Source organism: Acanthochromis polyacanthus, chromosome 15 (assembly GCF_021347895.1).
Source record: "Acanthochromis polyacanthus isolate Apoly-LR-REF ecotype Palm Island chromosome 15, KAUST_Apoly_ChrSc, whole genome shotgun sequence".
Taxonomy (NCBI): domain Eukaryota; kingdom Metazoa; phylum Chordata; class Actinopteri; family Pomacentridae; genus Acanthochromis; species Acanthochromis polyacanthus.
The window spans coordinates 2,148,421-2,172,481 of NC_067127.1; the positions used below are offsets into that span (position 1 = coordinate 2,148,421).

Below are 24,061 nucleotides of genomic sequence, written 5' to 3' on the forward strand. Positions count from 1 at the left end.
TGAAACCGCACAGAGAAAAAACATGAAACATTTGCACAGAAAGGGAGAGGAAAGTTGTTTGTCTTCCGGCTGGTCCTCAGCTGCTGCAGGGAGAAAGGAGTGAAGGCGGAGTGTGTGTGTTTGTTGTTTCTACCTGGATGAGGCTGGCAGCTGGGTTCCTTCGTTTTTCAAAGTGCTTCTGTCGATGCTGCTCCTGCACCTTCAGGGCAAACCCTGACCCCAGGATGCCCTACATGCAGAAAACACACAGCCGCTCGCTGGGTTTAAACCGGCAGAGAATTCATCAAAGCAAAAAGGCATCATCTTTAATCACTCACTGCAAAAACTCCAAATCTTACCAAGTCTGTTTGTCTTATTTTTAGTCAGAATGTCTCATCCCATTTTAAGATAAATTCACTGAACAAGAGACATTTCAGCAGATGGAGGGACTTGTTTTAAGACAATGCATCTGAAATATCTTCTTAAGTCAAACAGTCTAGAAATTATCTTGTTTTGAGTTGAATTTTACAAAAAAACTCAAAATAAGTTTCACTCTCATGTTGTCCTGCGGGTCAAATTGACACATTTAAAGCTTGAAAATGTGGAAAAAATATATATTTTCAAAGTGAAATTTCTGATTTCAACATTTTTGGAAAATCTTTGAACATTTTTGGTGGAAAAAAGAAATGTTAAAAATGCGTTTTAAGGACACACAAAAAATCAACCAAAATCCAGCGAATTTCACTGGATTTTGGTTGATTTTTTTGTGAATGTTCTTAAAGAAAACATTAGAAGTTTTACTGATATATATGTAATCATTCGTGAAATTTTTAGGATTTTTTTGGAAATTTTTTACTAATTTTTATAAAAATATTTACAAGAATTTTCTTGCCAAATTTGTGGATTTCTTTAAAAATAAAACTTTTAAGGAATTATTGGAATTTTCTTCCTGAAGGTTTTGCAAATTTTCAGAAATTTGGGGAATTTTTTTACTGAATTTTTGGATTTTTTTCAGACAAGGAAACAATATTTTGTTTGTGCCCGTAAATGAGGGATTTTTTGGAAGATTTTTACTCATTTTTTCAAAATATTTACAAGAATTTTCTTGTCAAATATGCGGGATTTTTTTTAAATAAAACTTTTAAGGGAATTTTTTTAAAGAATTATTGGAATTTTCTTCCTGAAGTTTTTGCAAATTTTCAGAAATTTGGGGAATTCTTTTTGCTGATCTTTTGGATTTTTTTAAAACAAGGAAATACCAAATATTTTTGGGGCCTGTAAATGATACATCTCAAATTAGGAGGTTACATGAAAGCAAACATCTATTTTTGAGTGAAAAAAATGCTTTTTTTTTTTTTAAGCAGATCTGGCTCATTTTAAGACACCTAAGCCTGACAATCCTGCTCAAATAGAGCTTAAAATAAGTTTTCCAGCTAATTTTAAGATCTCAATATTCTAAATAGCACATCTTATTTCAAGAAATCTTACCAAGACATTTTTCACTTGTTCTACTGGCAGATTTTTTTCACTTATTTCGAGGTAAATGTTCCTTGCAATAAGTTTTCTTTTCTTGTTTAAGAGGGGCATTTTTTCCAGTGCTTGTTGTGCTGTAATCTTCGTGTTTCTTTCACTCACAGCTGGAAGGGCGAAGAAGGAGATCCCCAGCAGAGCGAAACCAGCCGATAACAAGCGTCCAGTCCACGTCTGGGGAGTTTTGTCGCCGTATCCGATGGTTGTGAGGGTGATCTGAAGGGTCAGATGTCAGGGAACAGGGATGATGACTCATTCTATACTGTCTGCTAAATTAGTTCTTACATGTTGGAACAGGAATGCAAACTTTAACCAGTTTATTTTAATCAATAGTAGGTCGTGTTTTCCTGTTGTCCTGTTGCTTAAACTGGCTCGTTTGGTGCACACGGCCATGAAGGTGATGGGGAAAAATGACTACCAATCCTTGCAGTCCATTTATGAGCGAACGGTTCTAATTCAAGCTCAGAGGATAGTGACTGAACCGTCACATACCCTTCATACAGAATACAAGCTCCTTCCCTCAGGCAGACGGTACAGAGTCCCCAACTGCAGACTCATCTGTTTTAAGAACTCATTTTTTTCCCACCTCCATCAAACTCCTAAACAATGCTGCTTAGGCCGAAGATTGTGCAGTTATTTTTATTTTTAATTTTTTATAGTGTATGTTTGTGTCATGTGTGACCCTCGGGACATGTGCAATACTGTTTTATGCGCAATACTGTTTTTTTTGTGTGTTTTATGCGCAATACTGTATTTTTTTGTGTTTTATGCGCAATACTGTATTTTTTTGTGTTTTATGTGCAATACTGTTTTTTTTGTGTTTTATGCGCAATACTGTTTTTTTTGTGTTTTATGCGCAATACTGTATTTTTGTGTTTTATGTGCAATACTGTTTTTTTGTGTTTTATGCGCAATACTGTTTTTTTTGTGTTTTATGCGCAATACTGTTTTTTTTGTGTTTTATGTGCAATACTGTATTTTTTGTGTTTTATGCGCAATACTGTATTTTTTGTGTTTTATGCGCAATACTGTATTTTTTGTGTTTTATGTGCAATACTGTTTTTTTTGTGTTTTATGTGCAATACTGTTTTTTTTGTGTTTTATGCGCAATACTGTTTTTTTGTGTTTTATGTGCAATACTGTTTTTTTTGTGTTTTATGCGCAATACTGTATTTTTTGTGTTTTATGCGCAATACTGTATTTTTTGTGTTTTATGTGCAATACTGTTTTTTTGTGTTTTATGCGCAATACTGTATTTTTTTGTGTTTTATGTGCAATACTGTTTTTTTTGTGTTTTATGCGCAATACTGTTTTTTTTGTGTTTTATGCGCAATACTGTATTTTTTTGTGTTTTATGCGCAATACTGTATTTTTTGTGTTTTATGTGCAATACTGTTTTTTTGTGTTTTATGCGCAATACTGTATTTTTTTGTGTTTTATGTGCAATACTGTTTTTTTTGTGTTTTATGCGCAATACTGTATTTTTTGTGTTTTATGTGCAATACTGTTTTTTTTGTGTTTTATGCGCAATACTGTTTTTTTTGTGTTTTATGCGCAATACTGTATTTTTTGTGTTTTATGCGCAATACTGTTTTTTTTGTGTTTTATGCGCAATACTGTTTTTTTGTGTTTTATGCGCAATACTGTTTTTTTGTGTTTTATGCGCAATACTGTTTTTTTGTGTTTTATGCGCAATACTGTTTTTTTGTGTTTTATGCGCAATACTGTATTTTTTTGTGTTTTATGCGCAATACTGTATTTTTTGTGTTTTATGCGCAATACTGTTTTAATGTGTTTTTTGTGCAATACTGGTAGCACAGCTCTGAGTCCAAGACAAATTTCCCCAAGTGGGACAATAAAGTATACTGAATTGAATTATTTTATGAGTATATTTACACTGTGATCTACTTGGATGCTCACTGGAATGTGGTGACGTATATTTAATGTTTTTATCTGTCCAAAGTAGTGGTGGGATGAGTTTAAAAATGTATCTACTTAATTACAGGCGTTGCAATTTATTAATGAGTCACACTTTTGTCAAATAGCAATATGTGACAAAAGTGTGACTCGTGTCTCTGGACGTCTGCCTTACTGGTAAATAGAATTTTTTTTGGTTAGATTAACAACAACAACTGATCACATGATGCATAATCATTAATATCGCTGCAGTTTCCACAGAGCTAATGGTAATGTTAGTCACATTAGCCATGCAGCGTGCTAACACTAGGTATTTTTTTTATTGTTGTGGTGACAGTGCCATCAAAAAAAAAAAAAAAAAAAGTCCACTGGATGTTCATTTCCTCAGATGCTGGTAGCGCATGAAGACTCTCGTGCTCACTCTTACAGCCGGCAGCACACTGCAAAAACTCAACATCTTACAAAGTCTATTTGTCTTATTTTTAGTCAAAATGTCTCATCGCGCTCGATTTAACATAAATTCACTTAAGAGACATTTCAGCAGATGGAGGGACTTGATTTAAGACAATGCATCTTAAATATCTTGGGAAGTCAAACTATCTTGAAACTTTCTTGTTTTGAGTTGCATTTTACAAGAAAATTGGAAATAAGTTTAACCCTCGTGTCGTCCTGTGGGTCAAATTGACCCAGTTTAAAGTTTAAAAATGTGGAAAAAGTGTATATATTTTCATAGTAAAAACCTCCACGTTTTCAAATTTTTGGGGGAAATTTTTGAACATTTTTTTGGTGGAAAAATAGAATTGTTTAAAAAAGGTTTCTTTAAGAACATTTGGGGGGAAAAATCATTGATTTTTTCCCCCGAATGTTCTGAAAGAAGATATTACAACTTTTACTGATATATATGGAATGGCTTTAGATAATTTTAGGATTTTTTTTCGAAGATTTTTTATTCATTTTTTGAAAATATTTACAATTTTTTAGATTTTTTATTTTTTATTTTTATTTCATGCCAAATTTGGGATTTTTTAAAAATAAACATTTAAGGGAAACTTTCAAGGAATTTTCTTCCTGAAGATTTTGAATTTTTTTTTATAAATTTGGGGAATTTTTTGCTAATTTATTTTTTTTTTCAGACCAGGCAACAGTATTTTTTGGTGCCGTAAATGAGGACAACAGGAGGGTTAAGACACCTAAGCCTGACAAACCTGCTAAAATAGAGCTTAAAATAAGTTTTTCCAGCTAATTTTAAGATCTCAATATTCTAAATACCGTATCACATCTTATTTCAAGAAATCTTACTAAGACATTTTTCACTTGTTTTATTGGCAGATTTTTTTCACTTATTTCAAGGTAAAAGTTCCTTGAAGTAAGTTTTTTTTCTTGCTTTCAGAGGGGCCTTTTTTCCAGTGCAGAACATTTGGTGGGCTTAGTTTGTAGCTGAGATGCTTTAGATTCAGCAGAAGCATCGCTAGAAAGTAAAACTAGCTTTTATTTTCCATCTGTGAGTTTTGAAGACTTACAACAACAAAAACAGATGTTTTTTCTCCACCAGGATCCGGCTGCTGCTGCCGCTGCCTTTGTGTTCCAGTTTGTGTTTTGTTTTCTTCATTCAGTTTATTTACTGACTTTATTTCTGTCACTGATTAAACACACAGGCTCTGGTTTTACTTTGCAGCTTCGCCTCCTTTGTTTGTCGGTCGTATTACTGAGCAATAAACAGCTTTGCTAAACCAGAAACACCTGCTTTGTGCTGCTTCCCTTAAAACTAGCAGAGCTGGAACGGAACAAACATACATTTTTTTTTACTCAAAATCAACTCAAAGTCAAGTTTTTATGACTACGCAAGCCGTCCTCATCTTTATGCAGTTTTTATTCCACAAATTTAGTGAAGAGAGTGTTATTCCTCAGTCATAAATTTATTGTCAGAGCTTGATTACGTTAGAAACTCGCAGCAGTCGAACAAAAAAAAAACGGATTCTGACCTTGTGGAGTTGTGATAAGTTGAGATAGTTTCCTGCTTTTTAAGCAGATACAGACTGAAGAGATAAACAGAACACCTGTTGAAGGAGAAAAAGTCTAAAAAGCAGCCGGAGTGTTTATTATTGCACCGAATAAAAGCGGCACAGAGGCATCGTTGGAATCAGCAGAGATTTAAACAGATCCTGAAATGCAGCCTCTGAATCTCACAGTTACAGCTTTTGCTTTGACTCATCCCTCTTAAAGCTTAATGGCCTTCACAAGAACTAAGAAAAAAAAAAAAAAGGCATAACAGCTTTTAGCATCCGTCAGAAAAGAAAGATGTGCCGAGGCCAGCGAGCGCAGGAACACCGAGTGTCAGGGTTTCATTCCCACGAGGCTGACAGGCCAGTCGCACCTGGCAGCAGAAGAAAATGGAATTTATTGATTTGGCCGTTTGTTGTTTGTGTGTTTTCTTCCTCCACATTTTCAGGAGAGGACGTAGGAGGAAACAGAGCAGCGCAGACGGCCGGGTGTGACTTTAAAGAGCGTCTCTGCTGGTTTTTGTACCGCGGCTGTCATTAGGGTCAAACTGGAACTGGAAATGGAAACGTGTCGCCGCTGTCAGATAAAAGCAGGAACTTCATAGTGGTCTGTCGAGTTTGGAGAACACTGTGAGGACATATTTAACGAGTTAAAAGTTGATTTAAAACCTGCGCTATGTACAGTTTAGTATCTGGGTGAATGGTTATTACATCAGCGTGCTACAGAGCACAAATATGTTTAATCAGTTTTAACATTTGTTCAGTTTTAGGTTGAAAAGGAGGATGCATGTAGGGTGTAGGAGGTTTTCGTGTTTTGTCTCACCGTGCCCCACCACAGAGCGTCGGCGTAGGTGGCAAAGTCCTTGTTGAATTCTTTCTCCACCAGATAGACAAGGAAGGAGGAGAAGATGAGCACCAGGAAGCCGATATACCAGGCCGTCACCAGCTCCTGCAGCACAAACAATCACGTCTCATGAACGATTCCTTCACGCAGGGCTTCAAACCGGATAAAAACAGACAGCTCTCGACTGAATCGCTCCCTTTAGAGATGGGAAATTACTTTTCTTTTTAACCCCGTGCATCACCGATCATCGGAAAGCACAGACAATTTATTTATTTTTACTTTGTTTGCAGAAGCAGCAGGAAAAATAGCATAATTACCCGCTCTTACCTACATGTGATAAATAGATTATAATTACTGTAATTTACTCATTCCTCGCGTGGTGCACCTTAAAATTCAGCACAAAAATCACAAAACTGCACATATTTAATAGAAATATAACATAGAAATAGCAGCAGGGACACAGAGAAGGAAATGATGGGATAAAATCGAGACGATGTGACGTACCAGTGATATAAAACAGGCTTTTAAATGACCCGACTAAAACTGATTTTAAAGCTTTTTACTTATCTTTATCTCTTCATAGAGCACAGTAAATGGAGTAAGACCACACTTGTTCCTTTATATACCATGTTTTTTATTGATATTATTGATTTTCTACTCCTATTCTACACAGCTAGTTGGTATTGTAATAATGATTTAACCTCAGTTATTGTGTGATTATTCATATTTATTTAGAATAATTGTTTATACAGTTGCTCTTCTCCTTATTCTCTTTCCATTAAGCTGATGTTGAACCTTTTCTTATTACACACTCAACCCGGGGTGTCAAACCTGTGGCCCGCGGACCAAAACCGGCCCACTAAAGGGTCCAATCAGGCCAGCGGGATGATTTTGTAAAGCGTAAAAATTACAGAGAAGACATTAACCGCAAATTTTAACTTTGCAAAACCTCAAATTAAGAAAAACAAATCCGAGATCATGACAAGTTGTTTGGATCATAAAATAAAATATCATAATGAGTATTCTTTCATCTTTACGTGAATTTTCAGACTTTCAGCAGCGTCTTCGTCATGTCAGGAACCCGCTTCTTAGATAACATTTCCTGTGCTGCTGGAATGGTGACAAAATAAAAGTCTGTAACATTAAGAATATGCCTTCAAAATAAAAGCATGGAGGGGACGGATATTTTAACACTAGCAAAACAAAGGCTTGCCAAAAGTGATGAACTGATCAACAGACCTTAATAAGAGTAATTTACACATGATTCAGTATAAATACATGACATGCACATGCATAACACATGCCTGTGCTCAGTGCAAAGTCATATTTTATTAAGTATTTCATCTGTTGGAAATTATTTGGAACTGAGCAGCCTTGGTGGAGTACTGCGCTCTCTGAGTGCTTTTCTAGTTTGGAATACGCAACAGAAGAACTGGGTGGTAAACTAGAGAAGCAGCGTCCATCCTAACTAAACCTACATAATCTAGATTAACACCACTGGTTGGTGATCTCTAAGGGTCCACCTACTGATGACCACTCTAAATATGTTCTAAAACATTAAAGTCCAAACGATCTGAAACCTCTGAGACAAACTCACCTTGCTGTGTGCGTAAACTACAGATCCCAGCAGCTTCCAGGTCCCTCCCCGGCGGTCCATACGAACCATGCGCAGGATCTGCAGGAAGCGAAGACTACGCAGCGCAGACGTGGCGAAGATGTTGCCCTGGCTACCGGCTGAAACCACGGCAACCGAGGCGATGAGTACGATGATGTCTGGGGAGCAAAAGAGTGAAAATGAAAGGTCACGGTTCAGAAGCAGGAACTCCGGTCGACTCGCCTCATTCCTAAAAATCCATCCGACCAGCCGTCCATCACTTTAAAACAGACATCGATCCACTAGAAGCTGCTTGTTTTCTGTCTCTATTAGTCTCCGTCTGTCTACAACCTGAAAACACCACACGTCTTCCTCGTCCAGCAACAGCAGGATCATGAATAACTCTCTTTTAAATCGATTTGTTTATTTATTATGACAGCAGTGACGCTGATTATACACTACAGATGAAATTCTGCTGTTAACTCTTTACATTCTACACACAAACCAACTAAATTTCAATCACACGAACCCTTGTGAACAAATTCACTTTCAGATTTGGTCAGAAAGACGTGTATGGAATCACAGGAGTGCCATAATAAAATCAACCAAAATCCAACGAAATTGGCTGGATTTGGGTTGATTTTATGTGAATGTTCATAAATAAAATAATAAAGAAGTTTCACTGATATACATGAAATCACTTTAGATATTTTTAGGATTTTTTTGGAAGATTTTTACTTATTTTTTGAAAATATTTACAAGAATTTTCTTGCCAAATTAGGTTGTTTTTTTAAAATAATTTTTTAAGGGAAACTTTTAAGGAATTATTGGAATAATCTTCCAGAAGGTTTTGCAAATTTTCAGAAATTTTTTTGCTGAATTTTTGGATTTTTTTCAGACAAGGCAACTATATTTTTTGGTGCCTGTAAATGAAGCCAACAGGATGGTTAAAGTGAAGGTTTAAAAACAATAAAAGAGAAAAAGTATGAAAAAAGTATCAAAGGAGTGTTTCTGCTGTTGTAGATGATTCATGGGACCCCAGATGGACAATATGTCATTAAGCTGTCAATCTAATTTCTATTTTTTGTGTAAAAAAAAAAAAAAAAAAAAAGTCAGATAGCAGCTGTTATCAGATTTTTTTTAAATGTCAAAATAATTTAACATTTGACACTTCATGGGTGCATTTTTCACTTTAGTAGATGTCTTAATCATAGTATATTTCACACTTTTAATTTCCTATTTTATTATTTATCTGTATTGTGTCTATTCTATTCTGAGCTAAAATAATCAACAAAACCCTGGGTTTCATGTCAATGGTTCCATTTCTTTTGCTCAGACAAACAGGAAAGGTTTGCTGCATTGTACAGAGACGTCTTTATAGGCTCTTGTTCTTTCTTTCTTTCTTTTTTTGCCACAGACCTACCGATGACACAGAACGGCTTCCTGGCAAAGCGGAGGCGTCCCTGCCAGCCTCGGTAGCGGCAGCAGCAGCCGGCGCTCCATATCCTGATGATGTACTCCAGGCCGAACACGACGATCATCACAAACTCCTGCAGGAAGACACACACAAACACGCACACTTAAAGCTTTCAGGGCCGTAAAAGCATCGCATTATGAAAGACAGCGGAAATGGCAAAAGGTCAAGCGTCGAGTTTGGTTTGCTGCTGCGTCCTCGGCTCAGAAAACACAAGTACTGTGACTCACTTGTGCTTTCAGACTCTTTAAATAACTACTTAGAAGGTCAATTTGAGGTAAATGTGAAAAAAATAATTACTTGTGCTCTCATGGAACTTGAGCAGATCTTTATGAGTGTACTTTATGGTCACTAAACTAAACATTTTGAAGTGTTCTGGCAGGAGAGCTCAGGTGTAATTAACAGCATTAATAATGGCTCCGTTCCATTTAGGGGTGCCAGGTCTCGGACTCTCTTATTACATTTGCTGCTTCACTGCTTTGGCTTATTGTGACACTTTAGTGGAGCCGAGCTACTCTTGTTAGGTTCACCTGAAGCCTTTCCTGCTCTGATGAGAGAAGGATCTTTAACCACAGACATTAAACTCCAAATCTTACCAAGTCTATTTGTCTTATTTTTAGTGAAAATGTGTCACCCCGCTTGATTTATTCACTGAACACGTGACACTTCAACAAGATGGACGGACTTGTATTAACCCTCCTGTTGTTCTCATTTACAGGCACCAAAAAATATTGTTTCTTTGCCTGAAAAAAAAAAATCCCAAAAAATCTGGAAAAAAAATTCCCCAAATTTCTGAAAATTTGTAAAACCTTCAGGAAGAAAATTCCAATAATTCCGTAAAAGTTTCCCTTAAAAGTTTTATTTTTTTTAAAAAATCCACCAAATTTGACAAGAAAATTCTTGTAAATATATTTTTAAAATGAGTAAAAATCTTCCAAAAAAATGCTAAAATATCTAAAGTGGTTCCATATATATCAGTAAAACTTCTGATATTTTCTTTAAGAACATTCACATAAAAATCAACCAAAATCCAGTGAATTTTGCTAGATTTTGGTTGATTTAAGAAATATTTTTAACATTTCTTTTTTCCACCAAAAAATGTTCAAAGATTTCCCAAAAATGTTGAAAATATGAACAGCAGAAGTTTCACTGTGAAAATATATTTTTTTCCACATTCCACATTCCACATTTTTTCGAAATGTGTTAACTGTCTCAGTTCCATCAAGCAATCCTTTTTTCATATTAATTAGTAACAACTGCACTTAAAATATCTGCTGAGAAAAAGGGAGCATTGTTTACCTTTTATATTTAGCAAGAACAGTAACCGAAAAACTGAAGTTTTCCTTGAAATGATTTGTCATTTTTGGGGAATGTACCGAGTCTTTCTTTGGCGAGAGTTACATGAGAAGATCAATACAACTCTCACATTAAAGACCCTACTGATAGAAAATCCAAAACATTTCTTTTACCTTTTTAACTTTTAATTTTACACAATAAAAGACATATCATAGTGTAAATAAGTAGTCAACGCCACAGTTGAGCATTCGCACTTTGAAGCGTACCAATGACAAAAACACAGATTTAGACTTTAAGGGTTTCTTACATCACAAATCTAAAGATCCAATCCTGTTTACTTGTGTGGAAGGGCCATTTCAAAGCAAGAGGAGATTATTTCAAAGTGAAAAATCCTCCAAATATGCAACTTTGATGTATGGAGAGGAGTTTTAAGGGGTTAAATCCATGACCAGAGAGAGATTTCAAGTGAAACCGCAACAGATAAAACCAACAAGATGTAGGAATATGAATTAGTGAGCTTTAAATGTATTAGTAGGTGTGCTGTTTTTACATTTGGACTAAGCTAGGATAGCTGTCACACCTGGCTTCCATTGTTTATGCTAAGCTAAGCTAACTATCTGGTAGCTGTTGATATTTCATCAACAGATTTGACAGCGGAATCGGTCTTCCCGTCCGAAAAAGCTCCAAAAAATGACAAAGTGTTGCCTTAAAATGCTTAAAAAGGGGTTTGTTTTCCTCCCACCGTCACTAAAAGCTTCCTCTGAGGGAATAAGTGGCTTTTTCTCTGTAATATAATACTGTACAGTCTTGGTTTTACAATGTGAAGTGGCCCTGAGATGACTGATGTTGTGAAGCGGTGCTGTATAAATAAAACTGAATTGAAACAAATGAATTGACTTAACCATAACAACACAAACACCCACTCTATTTCCACTAACAATATCCTCATTAGAATACACACAGCTCGCATGGTTCCATTTTACCGTCCACCAAAGCTCTGTGGTAATAATTCACCGTGTGCTCTGTGAATCATCCACGGTAACTTGGACACTGTTTTGGAAATAAATGCTTTTTTTTTGCACTTTGAGCGCCTCGCGGATTTCTCAAGACCCGAACAAGTGGAAACGAAAGCGTCTGCCGAGGTGAAGAATGAAGGACGCCTCCTGTTTGTATCCGAGCTACGCTGTGTTTTTCCTCCTACCTGCTTCTGACCGATGAATTTCTATTTAATCACATCTGAGGCGCAGGCTGTAAAACTGAATTCTAACGAGGCGATGTTGATCTGCCGCAGCAGGGGAGCAATCAGAGCGGCTCATTATAGCTCCAGGAACGCACAATCAGCATTTGTAATGGAGAAATGAGCGTCATTCAACCACACAAAAACACACACATCTGTACCTCTGGCTTTGTGAGGATCTTCATTGATAAACTCCTGCGATTGAATAACAACCTCAACCTGAGCCTTAAAATCAAATCTGAACAATTTTTAAGATGTTTGCACACACAAATACTGACCAGTTTGTCCTTATTTTGCAGAAATACCTGCACATTCAAGGTCTAAAAGTCAAATTAATTTGCACAAAAGTAGATGTACAAGAACACACACATTAGACACTGTTTGGCTCTGTTCAATACTATTAATCTGACAGTATTAATCAGTTAAAGGGGAACTTCGTTTTTTTTAACCTGGGGTCTGTTTTCATTTGTCATTTCATACATGCGAGTGATGGAGAAATGAATTTTCAACATAGCTCCAGTATTTAGCCAGGCAGGCAGCTTAGCAGCTCAGCTAGCGAAAAGTATGGGGCAAGTGGCCCCCCCGCGTCAAAGTCCACCCTAACGTGCTTTTTTCCCCACACTGACCGGCTCAGATAGTCTCAATGAGTGTCCCACAACATACTGGAGATGAGAAGTGAACGAAAACCTCCACATTACCTGGCGATCGCTCTTTGTTGTGGTCTGTATCCAAAGCTCAGGACGCTAGAAAGCAAATCTCGTTCCGAAATCGTGCGATAGCTCGCGCCAAAACACTGATTTTGGAACGAGATTTGCTTTCTAGATTTGCTTCGTTGTGACTATCCGAGCCGGTCAGTGGGGGAAAAAAAGCATGTTCGGGCGGACTTTGACGCGGGGGGGGCCTCTTGCCCTATACTTTTCGCTAGCTGAGCTGCTAAGCTGCCTGCCTGGCTAAATACTGGAGCTATGTTGAAAATTCATTTCTCCATCACTCACATGTATGAAATGACATATGGAAATAGACCCCAGATTGAAAAAAACCGAAGTTCCCCTTTAAATATAAAGTCAGCTACACTCGCTGGGCATCTTTGTGCATTTGTGCGTTGTTTGTGTATTTGTTTGGAGAATTTTTCACTCAAAAACTAGTGATATGTGATATGAGTTAAAAAGTCTTAAAGAAGTTGGGCTCACGTCCATTTCTGTGCCATTTCCTTTGCACGAATCTGTGGTTTGAAGTGTCATAACTTCAGAAATACTCTATCCAAAGTCCTGAAATTGTGTAGACTCATTGATATGCAAATATTATCTTCAATGGTGTAACCCAGCTTTGATAGAATAACTAAATCCATTGATATGATGGTGAGAAGTTGGTGAATTACGATATTCCACCACCAATAAACTTTGATTTTTTTTACCCTAAGAAGATATTTATTTGATGTGATTGGCACCAACAGTAGCTTTAATTGTTTCTTAAAATGTAGAGTATAGTTGCACCACTGAAGACCACACATACACCCCCTGTCAAAAGTTTTAGGACACTTTCACATTCATTTGAATGAGAAAGCGTCCTAAAACTTTTGACAGGGGGTGTACATATCAATGAAGCTACAAAATTTCAGGACTCCAGCTGTAATATTTCTCAAGTTACTTCAAACACTGATGCACAGATTGTTTCAAAGGAAATGGCACAAAAATGGACACAAGCGCAATTTCTTTAAGACTTTTTAACGGTACATATTAGATTTTCAGTCAAAAATCCCGTAAAAAGGTGGGTCGTGTCACATTATGCGTTGTTTGTGTGTTTGTTTCCTACCAGGATGAGCAGGCAGTGTGAGGAGAACTCCTGGTGAGCAGGGATTGTAGAAAACACAGAAAGAACCAGACATCCAAACACCAGGATGAACCTGTGGAGACACACACACACACACACAAAAAGTCACATAATGTGCAACAAATAACATTAAATCACTAAATAACAGGCTTCAGCTCTGCACACAGAATAACTGAAGGTGATTACTTAACCCCCTGCCAGGACACAATAGGTGGGATTTAAGAGCATTATTAGGATCAGGCTAGTTCAAGCTTCACCTGGACTTGTGGAGATTCAGTCGATTCACACTCGGTACAGATTGAAAAAAAGCCAAACAAACCCTGATCACAGTAGAAGCTGACAAAGTCTGTGCAGTAGATTCTGCTGTTGGCTACTTAGGAGGGGAGATTTAAGCCTTTAAAAGACTTTAAAGCTGTGTTTTCCAAATTCTGTTGTCATTCTGCCATTCAGTCCTTTGAATTTCTTTTATTTTTGCCAACAGATTGAAGCTGTTTTGCTTCTGTCTTTGGTTGTTGTCTGACATGAGCTGACATCTGCTATTGTTCCTGCTAACAGTTAGCCTAGCCGCGCTAGACCCAGGTCTGAAGACACAAGGGTCTAGGAACTCTTGACAGGGAGGGAGGCGGGCTAAAAGGTTGTCTTTCAAATCACTCTGCAGCAATTGGATAGGTATACAACCAATCAACGCAACGAATAGGCTGATGTAGTTCCTAGAGCGCCGGAAATCAGAGGATGGTGAATTACTATTTTGGTTGGACTAAACCTTCAAAGCCATAACTAGCTTCTTAGAAATTACAATTTGAACGGATTAAACCTTTAATACTACAAATACTTGGATGGAAAGTAGTGTTTTGGATGAAATAAACCTTTAAAACTGGAAGCACTACAACAGAAAGTACCATTTTAGGCAGAATTAACCTTCAAAACCATAACTAGCTTCTTAGAAAGTACAATCGAGGTGGATTAAACCTTTAATACTACAAGCACTTTAACAGAAAGTGGCATTTTGAGTGGAATTTACTTCTAGAACCAGAAGTACTTGACAGAAAGTTCTATTTTGGGTGGAATGAACTTTGAAACACATAACTTGTTTCTTAGAAAGTACAATTTGAGTGGATTAAACCTTTAATACTACAAAAACTTGGACATAAAGTAGTATAAAGAGTATAATAAACCCCAAAAACTCACAGTACGACAACAGAAAGTCCTGTGTTGGGTGGATTAAACCTTAAAAACTAGAAGTACTTGGGCTGAAAGTATTATTTTGAGTTAACTAAACCTTCAAAACCATAACTAACTTTTAAGAAATGACAAACTGAGCAGATTAAACCTTTAATACTACAAGCAATTTGACAGAAAGTAGTCTTTTGGATGAAATAAAGCCATACAACTGTAAGTACTTGCTGGGGCAGAGAGTAGTAATTTGGGTGCAACAAACCTTTAAACCATAACTTTAGCGATTATCCAGTTTGGCAGCTGGTGCTGTTGTGACAAAGTCCTCAAACTGAGCTTCATCTCCATTATACCCCAGTGAAGACATGTCAGAGCTGGTATCTTTAACTAAAGCTTTCAATATTACATTCCACTGAAAGTAAGATAGAAAATATGTGTATTGCCATTTAGCGTCCAATTATCTGCGTACTTTTTGCTGAATAATTGCCGTGGTGGGATTTAATGTTTCCACATTTCACAGTAATGCTGAAGCTTATTTGAAGATCAGAGCAGAAGCGTGGAGCTGTACAAACACCGATGCACTCAGAATAAATCTCCATAAAGCTCTGCTCCTAATTACAACACAAACATGAAGTGCATCAGTCTTCATTTTGCCAATCAGAGCTCCCCTCATTGTCTGACGGCTGCCAGCGAGGAAAGCACTCAGCTCCTCCTAAGTCATATGCTAACTCGGTTAATGAGCAAACACAGATTAAAATTCATACGCCGGCTTCCGGGCAACATATGCAGCGGCTAGCAGTCGCAGCCTGCCGCTCTGCCCAGGATTTCTAAACTGTTCTTTCTGTTTTTTTGTTTTTTTTTTAAAGATGCCATCTGTCTTTCTGATATTTATGGTTCATCTCTACAGATCTCTGAGTGCTTGTTTTCTGTGGACAGAATGTCCTCCAGTCTCGCTCCTCTCTCCTTTTCAGAGCACTAAGTTTGTCTATTTAATCTTTCCATCAAATTACTGTCATCAATTACTGTAAGACACAAACAAAAAGTAGTCAAATTTAAAAGTGGTGTACTGTTCGAATGAGACATAAAACGGCACAAATGAGACAAAAAAATGATGCAAGCGAGACACACAGTGACACAAATTAGTTACAAATCCGCAAAAAAATTAGAAAAAAGTGAGACACAAAAGAAGAATGAGACCCACAACAACAGAAAGGAGACAAAAGTGTCGAAAATCAGCACAAACAAAATGTCACACATGAGAAACAAAAAAAATGAGACAAAAAGTGACACAAAATCACAGCAACAAGAGACACTAAATTACAGAAGTGAGACAAAATTACATTTGTGTCATTTTGTGTGTCGTTCATGCTATATATTGTCTTATTTTTGTCATTTTGTGTTCCATTCATAGTATATCTTATGTAATGTTTGTGTCGTTTTGTTTCATATTTTTCATTCTGTATCTAATTTGTGTCATTTTTGTGTGTCGTTCATGCCATATATTGTTTTGTTTTTGTCGTTTTGTGTCTCATTTATGATGTTTCTTGTGTTTCTTATGTATTGTTTGTGTTGCTTTGTCTCATTTTGTCAAATTTGCATCACTTTGTGTCTCATTCATGTCATACATTGTCATTTTTATCAGTTTGTGTTCCGTTCATATTAAATCTTATGTACTTTTTGTGTTGTTTTGTCTCATTTTGTCAAATCTGTATCATTTTGTATCTCCTTCATGTCATATATTGTCTCATTTTTGTTATTTTGTGTTCCATTCATATGAAATCTTACGTATTGTTTGTGTCGTTTTGTCTCAATTTTATCATTTTGTGTGTCATTTGTTTCATTCTGTATCTAATTTGTGTCGTTTTGTGTCTCGTTCATGTCATATATTGTCTTGTTTTTGTCATTTTATGCCTCATTTATGTTCTGTACAAACACTGTGTCATCTCCTAAAAGTCCGGCTCAACTTCTGATTGGTTTGTGTCGTCTTTCTTTGTGTAAATGATAAAACAAACTGCTTTTGTGGTCAAGAACTGCTTCATCAGAACTACTTCTTTTCAAGCATAACAACAGTAGAAAGGCTCAAATGCCGCTGTCAGACATGCACATGATTTATTTCCTTCCAGATTGTGTCCTGACAGCTGTAGGACCTTTAAGGCGGTGCTGTTTCTCGGTGTGTGTGGGTTCTGAACAGCGCTCACGGTGCTATACTGTAATTATTTGAAAAAAAAAATAGTGGCAGACTAAAAGCAGCCAAAGAGGCCGTGTTTGACAGCACAATATGAGCTTCCCCTCAGGGTCTGCAGGAGTCGGTGACTTTAGGAAATTATGGCGACAGCGAGAAGCAGTTTGAAAAACTTCCTGTCATGAAATAAAGGCTCAAAGGTGGAGTTTGTGATTCTAAGGTAATACAGGTTTAGAGAAATTCAGAGAATAACTCCTCAAAGTCTGAAAACTCTGGTGTTCGTGCACAGAAACAGATCGTCTTTTTTATCCTCCTGTTAGGTTTGTTCCTCAGGAACAGCCACGATCCTTCCAGGACACGTTTAATCACCAAAAACTGTCAGAAACAAAAGAATCCCAATGAACACAAAACGACCTATAATGGCCACAAAACAGTCTGAAAATGACCAAAAAAAGACAGAAAATGAGCACCAAGACACACAAAACAGCCACAACATGACCACAAAAACGCATTAAATGACTAAAAAAATTCCACAAAATGATCACAGAAAAAGTCAGATTCACAGAATCAGAGTCACAAAATAACTATGAAACATTGAAAAATGACCATAAAAACACCTAAAATTATCACAAACGCGCTGAAAACGGCCACAAAGGTCTACAAAATGCCAACAAAAAGCACAAAATGTTCACAAAACAGACTGAAAATGACCAAAAAAGGAACAAAGTGAGCAGGTCATGTGATCTGGAATTAACACACTTCCTGGAGAGGTGTTTTTGTAACGGGGAGCTTAATAGAAAGGGATTTAATTTGTGTTTTTCTATATAAAATTTGATGTATTGCTAAAAAAATAAATATCTGTCTTGATTATCTCAATAAAAGCTCATTTTATTATTGTTTATCTAATCAGAAGGTGGTTGGTGTTAAATTCAGACGGTTATTTAGTTGATATTTTAGTGATATCCCGTCATGTTTATTAATAAGGGATTGTTTCCATAATAGATAATAAAAGAATTTGTAAAGACATGATCATAATGAACATAAAAACATTAGTTTTTTTTATTTTGAATAAAAATGTATGCAGATATATCCCATGGACTTCAAAATTCCCTCAGTTACAGACTGACCCTTTAGGTAATTCTTCTATAATTAAACAACAGCAAAGTTACTCAACGAACTCGGAATAGTTTCAGAACAATAAAGATAATAAATAAATTAACAAATAATAAAGCTTACGGTTCATTTTATTTTCACAGTAAACGTGTAAACTGTCCACCTAAGTCTAGAGAAACATGTCCTCAAAGATTTTTGAGTTATTGGCGGTTCTTCTGGAAAGATCTTCTCTAATTTTAATTAAAGGTTTCTTCAAGAACCTCCCAAACAAGCAGAGTTCCTTAAATATCCCCAAAGTTCCTTCAAACTCCGCTAATTTTTAAAGAGCAGTCATTCTTCTAAAGTGAACTCCAGAGGTAAACTGATGGAATTATTTGTGATAAAATAAAATAAAAGCTGACATTGAAAATGTGCTCAGACTGTGTTTGTATTCTTCTAAAAGCACCACATGTCATCTGAGGTGGAACCACACTTCAGCTGAGAGTTTGATGAAACCACGCACATAAAAACACGTTTTCTGGTTTCAAAATGAAACCTCGGACCAAACTGAATTTTCCCAACACCCTTCAGAGTCTCGGCTGAATGTCAGCGCTCCGACGAAATGACACTCTGAATGTGAAACTACACATTTTGGAAAAGGTTCTGGATCAAGGTCTCGGCTTCGAAATAAAGAAATCATGATGCTCTGCTGTGGGCTCGCTATTAGCATTTCAGAATCAGGCTCTGAGTGACTAAATGAAAGCAGCGGAGGGACAAAAACCGACGCAGAATGAAAGAAACACCCCATTATTTCTGTGTTCTGAGTCTGTGATTGCAGCCTTGAGTGGAATCAGTCCGTCAGGTGGAAGTGAAAAGCTTCTGTGATTTACATTTAGAGGCAAAATCAGTCATGTCGACTCTAAAACTACATTTACATGAGCGGCAGCTTTCCTTCTGGATCTGCAGTTTGTTTAGACATGCTGAGGGAAAACGGCACATCTGGGAGTCAAACACAAATGAAGTTAAAATTCTAAATAATTTCTAGAACATGACAAGTTATTTTGATCATAAAGTAAAATTCTAGATTGTTCTTTTGTCGTTGTGTCTCATTTTTGAGATATTTTGTCTTGTTTTTGATTAACTTTTGTTTCTTTGTCGCTTTGTTCCTCATTTATTGTCTGGTTTGCGTCATGTTTTTGTGACTTTGTAACTTTTGTCAAATTTTTGTCTCTTTTTTTGTTTTGTTTGGTGTCATTTGTCAGTTATTTTCATTTTGTGTCTGATTTTTGTAATATTTTGTCTTGTTTTTATTGTTTTGTTTCTCGTTTTTGTCGCGTTGCGTTTCAATTTAGTCTCGCTTGTGTTTTTTGTCCTATTTTTGTCATTTTATTTATGCTATTGTTGTGTTTCCTTTTATTGTTTTGTGTATCATTTTTGCCGTTTTGAGTATTTTTTGTCTTGCCTGTGTTGTTTGTCTATTTTTTCCGGTTTTGTTTCTCGCTTTTGTCATTTTTTTGTCTCATTTTTGTAAAATTGTCTTGTTTCTCTCATGTTGTTGTCGTTTTGTCTGTCCTTTCCGTCTCGCTTGCGTTTCATTGTGCATTTTTTTGTTCTTTGTCCCTCATATTTTTTATCTTGTTTGCGTCATTTTATTGTGTCTTTGTAACTTTGTCTCTTATTGTTCTGTTTCATGTCATTTGTCTATTTTTGGCCGTTTTGTGTCTCATTTTTGTAATATTTTGTCTTTTTTTTGGTCTGTTTTTTGTCATTTTGATCATAAAATACCACATCGCTCAGTTCCACACAGCTAAATGTTGTGTTCCTTTGTAGACACTATTTAACTAGTTGTAATGTGGAAATGATAAACTGAGGCTGAATGATGACATTTCACTAATTTTTCTTCAGAAATTTCAGGTTGTTCATAATGTTTTGTAAAAAGATCATTCCTAAATGTGAACACTTTCAGAATGTACTTTTTTTGCACGAGGACAAAGGAAACATTTGTGTTTTTTTATAAAATGGTAAATCAAATTCATGATGACGAATACGGTTAGAGTTCACCTTTCTTTCTTGCATTTAGCACATTCTTGACATCGCTATGCACTCAGGAACATTACGTGTCTATTTAAGTCTGGTTTCTTGCAGTGTGCTGACTGATGGTGAAATGATTCAGCTGCAGACAGAAGTAACGAGCTGGAAGCTGGATGACGTACGGTCGATAACTCTGGTGCACCGCTCAGCCCTCGATGTGAATTAAGCACTTTATTAGTCACCTACACTGCAAAAACTGAAAATCTGACCAAGTCTGTTTGTCTTATTTTTAGTCTAAATGTCTCATCCCACTTGATTTCAGATAAATTCTCTTAACAAACGACATTCCAGCAGATGGAGGGACTTGTTTTAAGACAATGCATGTTAAATATCTTGTTAAGTCAAACAATCTTGAAATTATCTTGTTTTAACCCTCGTGTCGTCCTGCGGGTCAAATTGACCCGTTTTAAAGTTTAAAAATGTGGAAAAAATGTATATTTTCACAGTGAAAACTTTGACATTTTCAAAAATTTTTGGGAGATTGTTGAACATTTTTTGGTGGAAAAAAGAAATGTAAAAAAAAAGTTTCTTTAAGAACATTTGGGGGGGGAAATAGTTTTTTCCCCCCGAATGTTCTTAAAGAAAATATTTGAAGTTTTACTAATATATATATATATATGAAATCACTTCAGATATTTTTAAGATTTTATTGGAAGATTTCTACTTATTTTTTGAAAATATTTACAATTTGTAGATATTTTTATTTTTATTTTCTTTAAATAGAACTTTAAAGGGAAACTTTTAAGGATTTTTTTCTAGATTTTTTGCTGGATTTTTGGATTTTTTTTTTCAGAAAAGGAAACAATATTTTCTGGTGACTGTAAATGAGGACACCAGAAGGGTTAAGACACCTCAGCTTGACATTCCTGGTAAAATAGAGCTTAAAATAATTTTCCCAGCTAATTTTAAGATCTCAATATTCTAAATATCACATCTTATTTCAAGAAATCTTCCCAAGACATTTCTCACTTGTTCAACTGGCAGATTTTTTCACTTATTTCAAGGTAAAAGTTTTTTGAAATAAGTTTTTTTTTCTTGTTTTGGGCGGGGCATTTTTTTCCCAGTGTACAGAGATTAACCACCAAAAGATGAGCGCGCAGTGACAAGTCTGAGTTCAGCGAACGCATCTGAGGCAAAGCTGTCCATTGATTACATTTTTCTGATTGCTTTGGACTCATGGGAAAACCAAGAACTTAGAAAAGCGATCAGTTCTTCCACACACAAAGAAGAAGCTCCAGTGGTTTTGCCAAGATTGGATTTTTCTTCCACAAATGCAACCAATTGTGAAAATTAATTTTCACTTCTGGAACCAGAGGGCACCTAAAACTGCCCCCTTTGAACACCCTGGAGAGAAACCCCGCTAAAGTCAGGACACATCCAGCCGTCGTATTCGGCATGTTCCATGTCACACTCGCTGCCTTTTTCGCTCTCTGCTGCACATCCAGCATCAGAGGGAGGAGTGTTTGACTCTGCTGTTTCATGCGGATAATAAATTGCCTCCCAGAAGACACGTCTAAGTGGAAAAAGATTTAAAATCATCAAACAGACTGTGTGTGACTGTAAATCTGCTCTTCTGAAGGGATCCTGAAGCTCGTGTACTGTAAAAGCTGAGGAGTGCAGAGAAGCAGCGTTTTATATTCAAATAAGCGTTTGAGTGAAAGTGTGTGACAGATCGGGTGCGCAGAGGTCAAGGTTTTCCACACTGCAGTCCGCCATCATTATCTGTTTCCTCCTTTCTTTCTGTGCCAACCATGCATACCCTTTCAATCAGGAGAGAGAGGAAGGGACGGAAACAAAGAGCGAAAAAAGAAAAAGAGAAAAACTGAGAGACGGAGAGGCCTCGTAATGTGAAGGCAGCAAAACAAACCACACAAACGAAAACTGCAGCAGAGAAATCCGCGGATAAAACGTTGAATGACGTGAAGCTAAACGACCGAACTTTACAGGAATGAGATCAGCAGGTTACCAGAGGGAAAGATGGAAAAATAAATAGCGTTTCTCCTTCTAGGAAAGATTGGTACACTGGAAATAAAACCGGAGAGATAAAGATACGGAGAGATTTAGGGAAGAGGTGACAAGCTGGGAGAACAGGCTGAGCACAGAGAGTCCTTTCTTCGATTTGGATTTTTATCAATACTTGTTCTTGCGTTCTGTCACGTCTTTTATCCTGAAATCTCTCATAATCCGAGCAGGAGGTCTGAACCAAAGCACACACCAGCAGATAAAGAGAAAGAAGAGCTGACAGGGAGAGAAAGAAGAGTAAGAAAGAGAGCTGGAGACCTGCCGGCAGTCTACACTGGAAAAAATGCAAACAAGAAAACAAACTTATTTCAAGGAACTTTTACCATGAAAAAAGTGAAAAAAATCTGTGAATAGAGCAAGTGGGAAATGTCTTGGTAAGATTTCTTGAAATAAGATATGATATTTAGAATATTAAGATCTTAAAATTAGCTGGAAATTTTATTTTAAGCTCTATTTTACCAGGATTGTCAAGCTTAGGTGTCTTAAAATAAGCCAGTTATGCTAAAAAAATAGCACTTTTTCATTCAAAAATAAATTTTTGCTTTCATGTAACCTCCTAATTTGAGATGTCTTAACCCTCCTGTTGTCCTCATTTACGGGCACCAAAAATATTGTTTCCTTGTCTGAAAAAAATCCAAAAAAAAAAATCAGCAAAAAAAAAATCCCCAAATATCTGAAAATTTGCAAAACTTTCAGGAGGAAAATTTCAATTATTCCTTAAAAAAATTCTTCAAAAGTTTTATTTAAAAATCCCCCAAATTTGGCAAGAAAATTCTTGTAAATATTTTCAAAAAATGAGTAAAAATCCTCCAAAAGAATCCTAAAAATTTCTAAAGTGATTCCATAAATATCAGTAAAACTTCTGTTTTCTTTAAGAATATTCACAAAAAATCCAAAATCCAGCAAAATTCACTGGATTTGGGATTTTTTGTGAATGTTCTTAAGAAACATTTTTAACATTTCATTTTTTCCACCAAAAAATGTTGAATAATTTCACAAAAATGTTGAAAGTGTGAACATCAGAAGTTTCACTGTAAAAATACGTATCTTTTGCCACATTTTCAAACTTTAAAAACGGCTCAATTTTGACCTGCAGGACGACACGAGGGTTAATGTGAATGTGCACAGATTTGGCTCAAACAAGCGTCATGAACTTGGCGTTATACGTCCACCTCTCATTGCTGCATAAACTCTGCTAATTTCTGTGATATTTTGATGTTGTTTTTTTGCAGTGTGAGGAATTGGTGACGCATCATCCATGTTTATATGTAGTCTATAAAGACGACACACACTGCTACGTCATTTAATGCCGACAGCATCAGCGGCTTAAAGATAGAAGAAGAAAATGTGAGAAAACTGCTGCTTTTTTCAAAGCAGTGGGAGCAGGAGATGCTGTGACGCCTGTCTTGAGGTGTGTGTGAACCTGTGGGTAATTTCAAACCTTTTTTTGGTAAATTTAAATTTAATATCTCATATGGAGGGTGAAAACCGCCACATGCTCTCCACAAAGCGTGAAATGCACCTACGTAGAGAATCAAACCTGCAACGTCAAGAACCGGCACGACTCCTCGCCAGTTTGCCGGCTTTAAAAGCAGCTGTTTGTCGTCTCATTCCAAATCTAGACGGACGAAGACGAAGAGAGAGATAGGAGGGTTTGGGAGACGGGTACGGAGGGAAAGAAAGAGGAGGACGGAGGCCAACTTTCCATGATGTGGGATGCACTGAGGATGGGCGCGAGGAGCGCCGGAAAGCTTTCAGAGTCTTTGTGTGTTCCCGCTAACTAGACACAGGCTGACAGAC

At 36.6% G+C, this 24,061-nt stretch overlaps 2 protein-coding genes across 2 annotated transcripts in view; one reads left to right on the plus strand and one right to left on the minus strand.

Annotated features, from left to right (window-relative positions):
• slc17a5 (solute carrier family 17 member 5) overlaps window positions 1-24,061 on the plus strand; it is a 950,640-nt gene that overhangs the window by 105,363 nt on the left and 821,216 nt on the right. The window lies entirely within an intron of this gene.
• Window positions 1-24,061, minus strand: part of kcnq5a (potassium voltage-gated channel, KQT-like subfamily, member 5a) — a 157,503-nt gene that overhangs the window by 37,675 nt on the left and 95,767 nt on the right. The window contains 6 exon segments of the mRNA XM_051959839.1: window positions 134-229; window positions 1,615-1,725; window positions 6,250-6,375; window positions 7,868-8,043; window positions 9,288-9,414; window positions 13,684-13,774. Of these exon segments, the coding sequence (XP_051815799.1) occupies window positions 134-229; window positions 1,615-1,725; window positions 6,250-6,375; window positions 7,868-8,043; window positions 9,288-9,414; window positions 13,684-13,774 (727 nt within the window).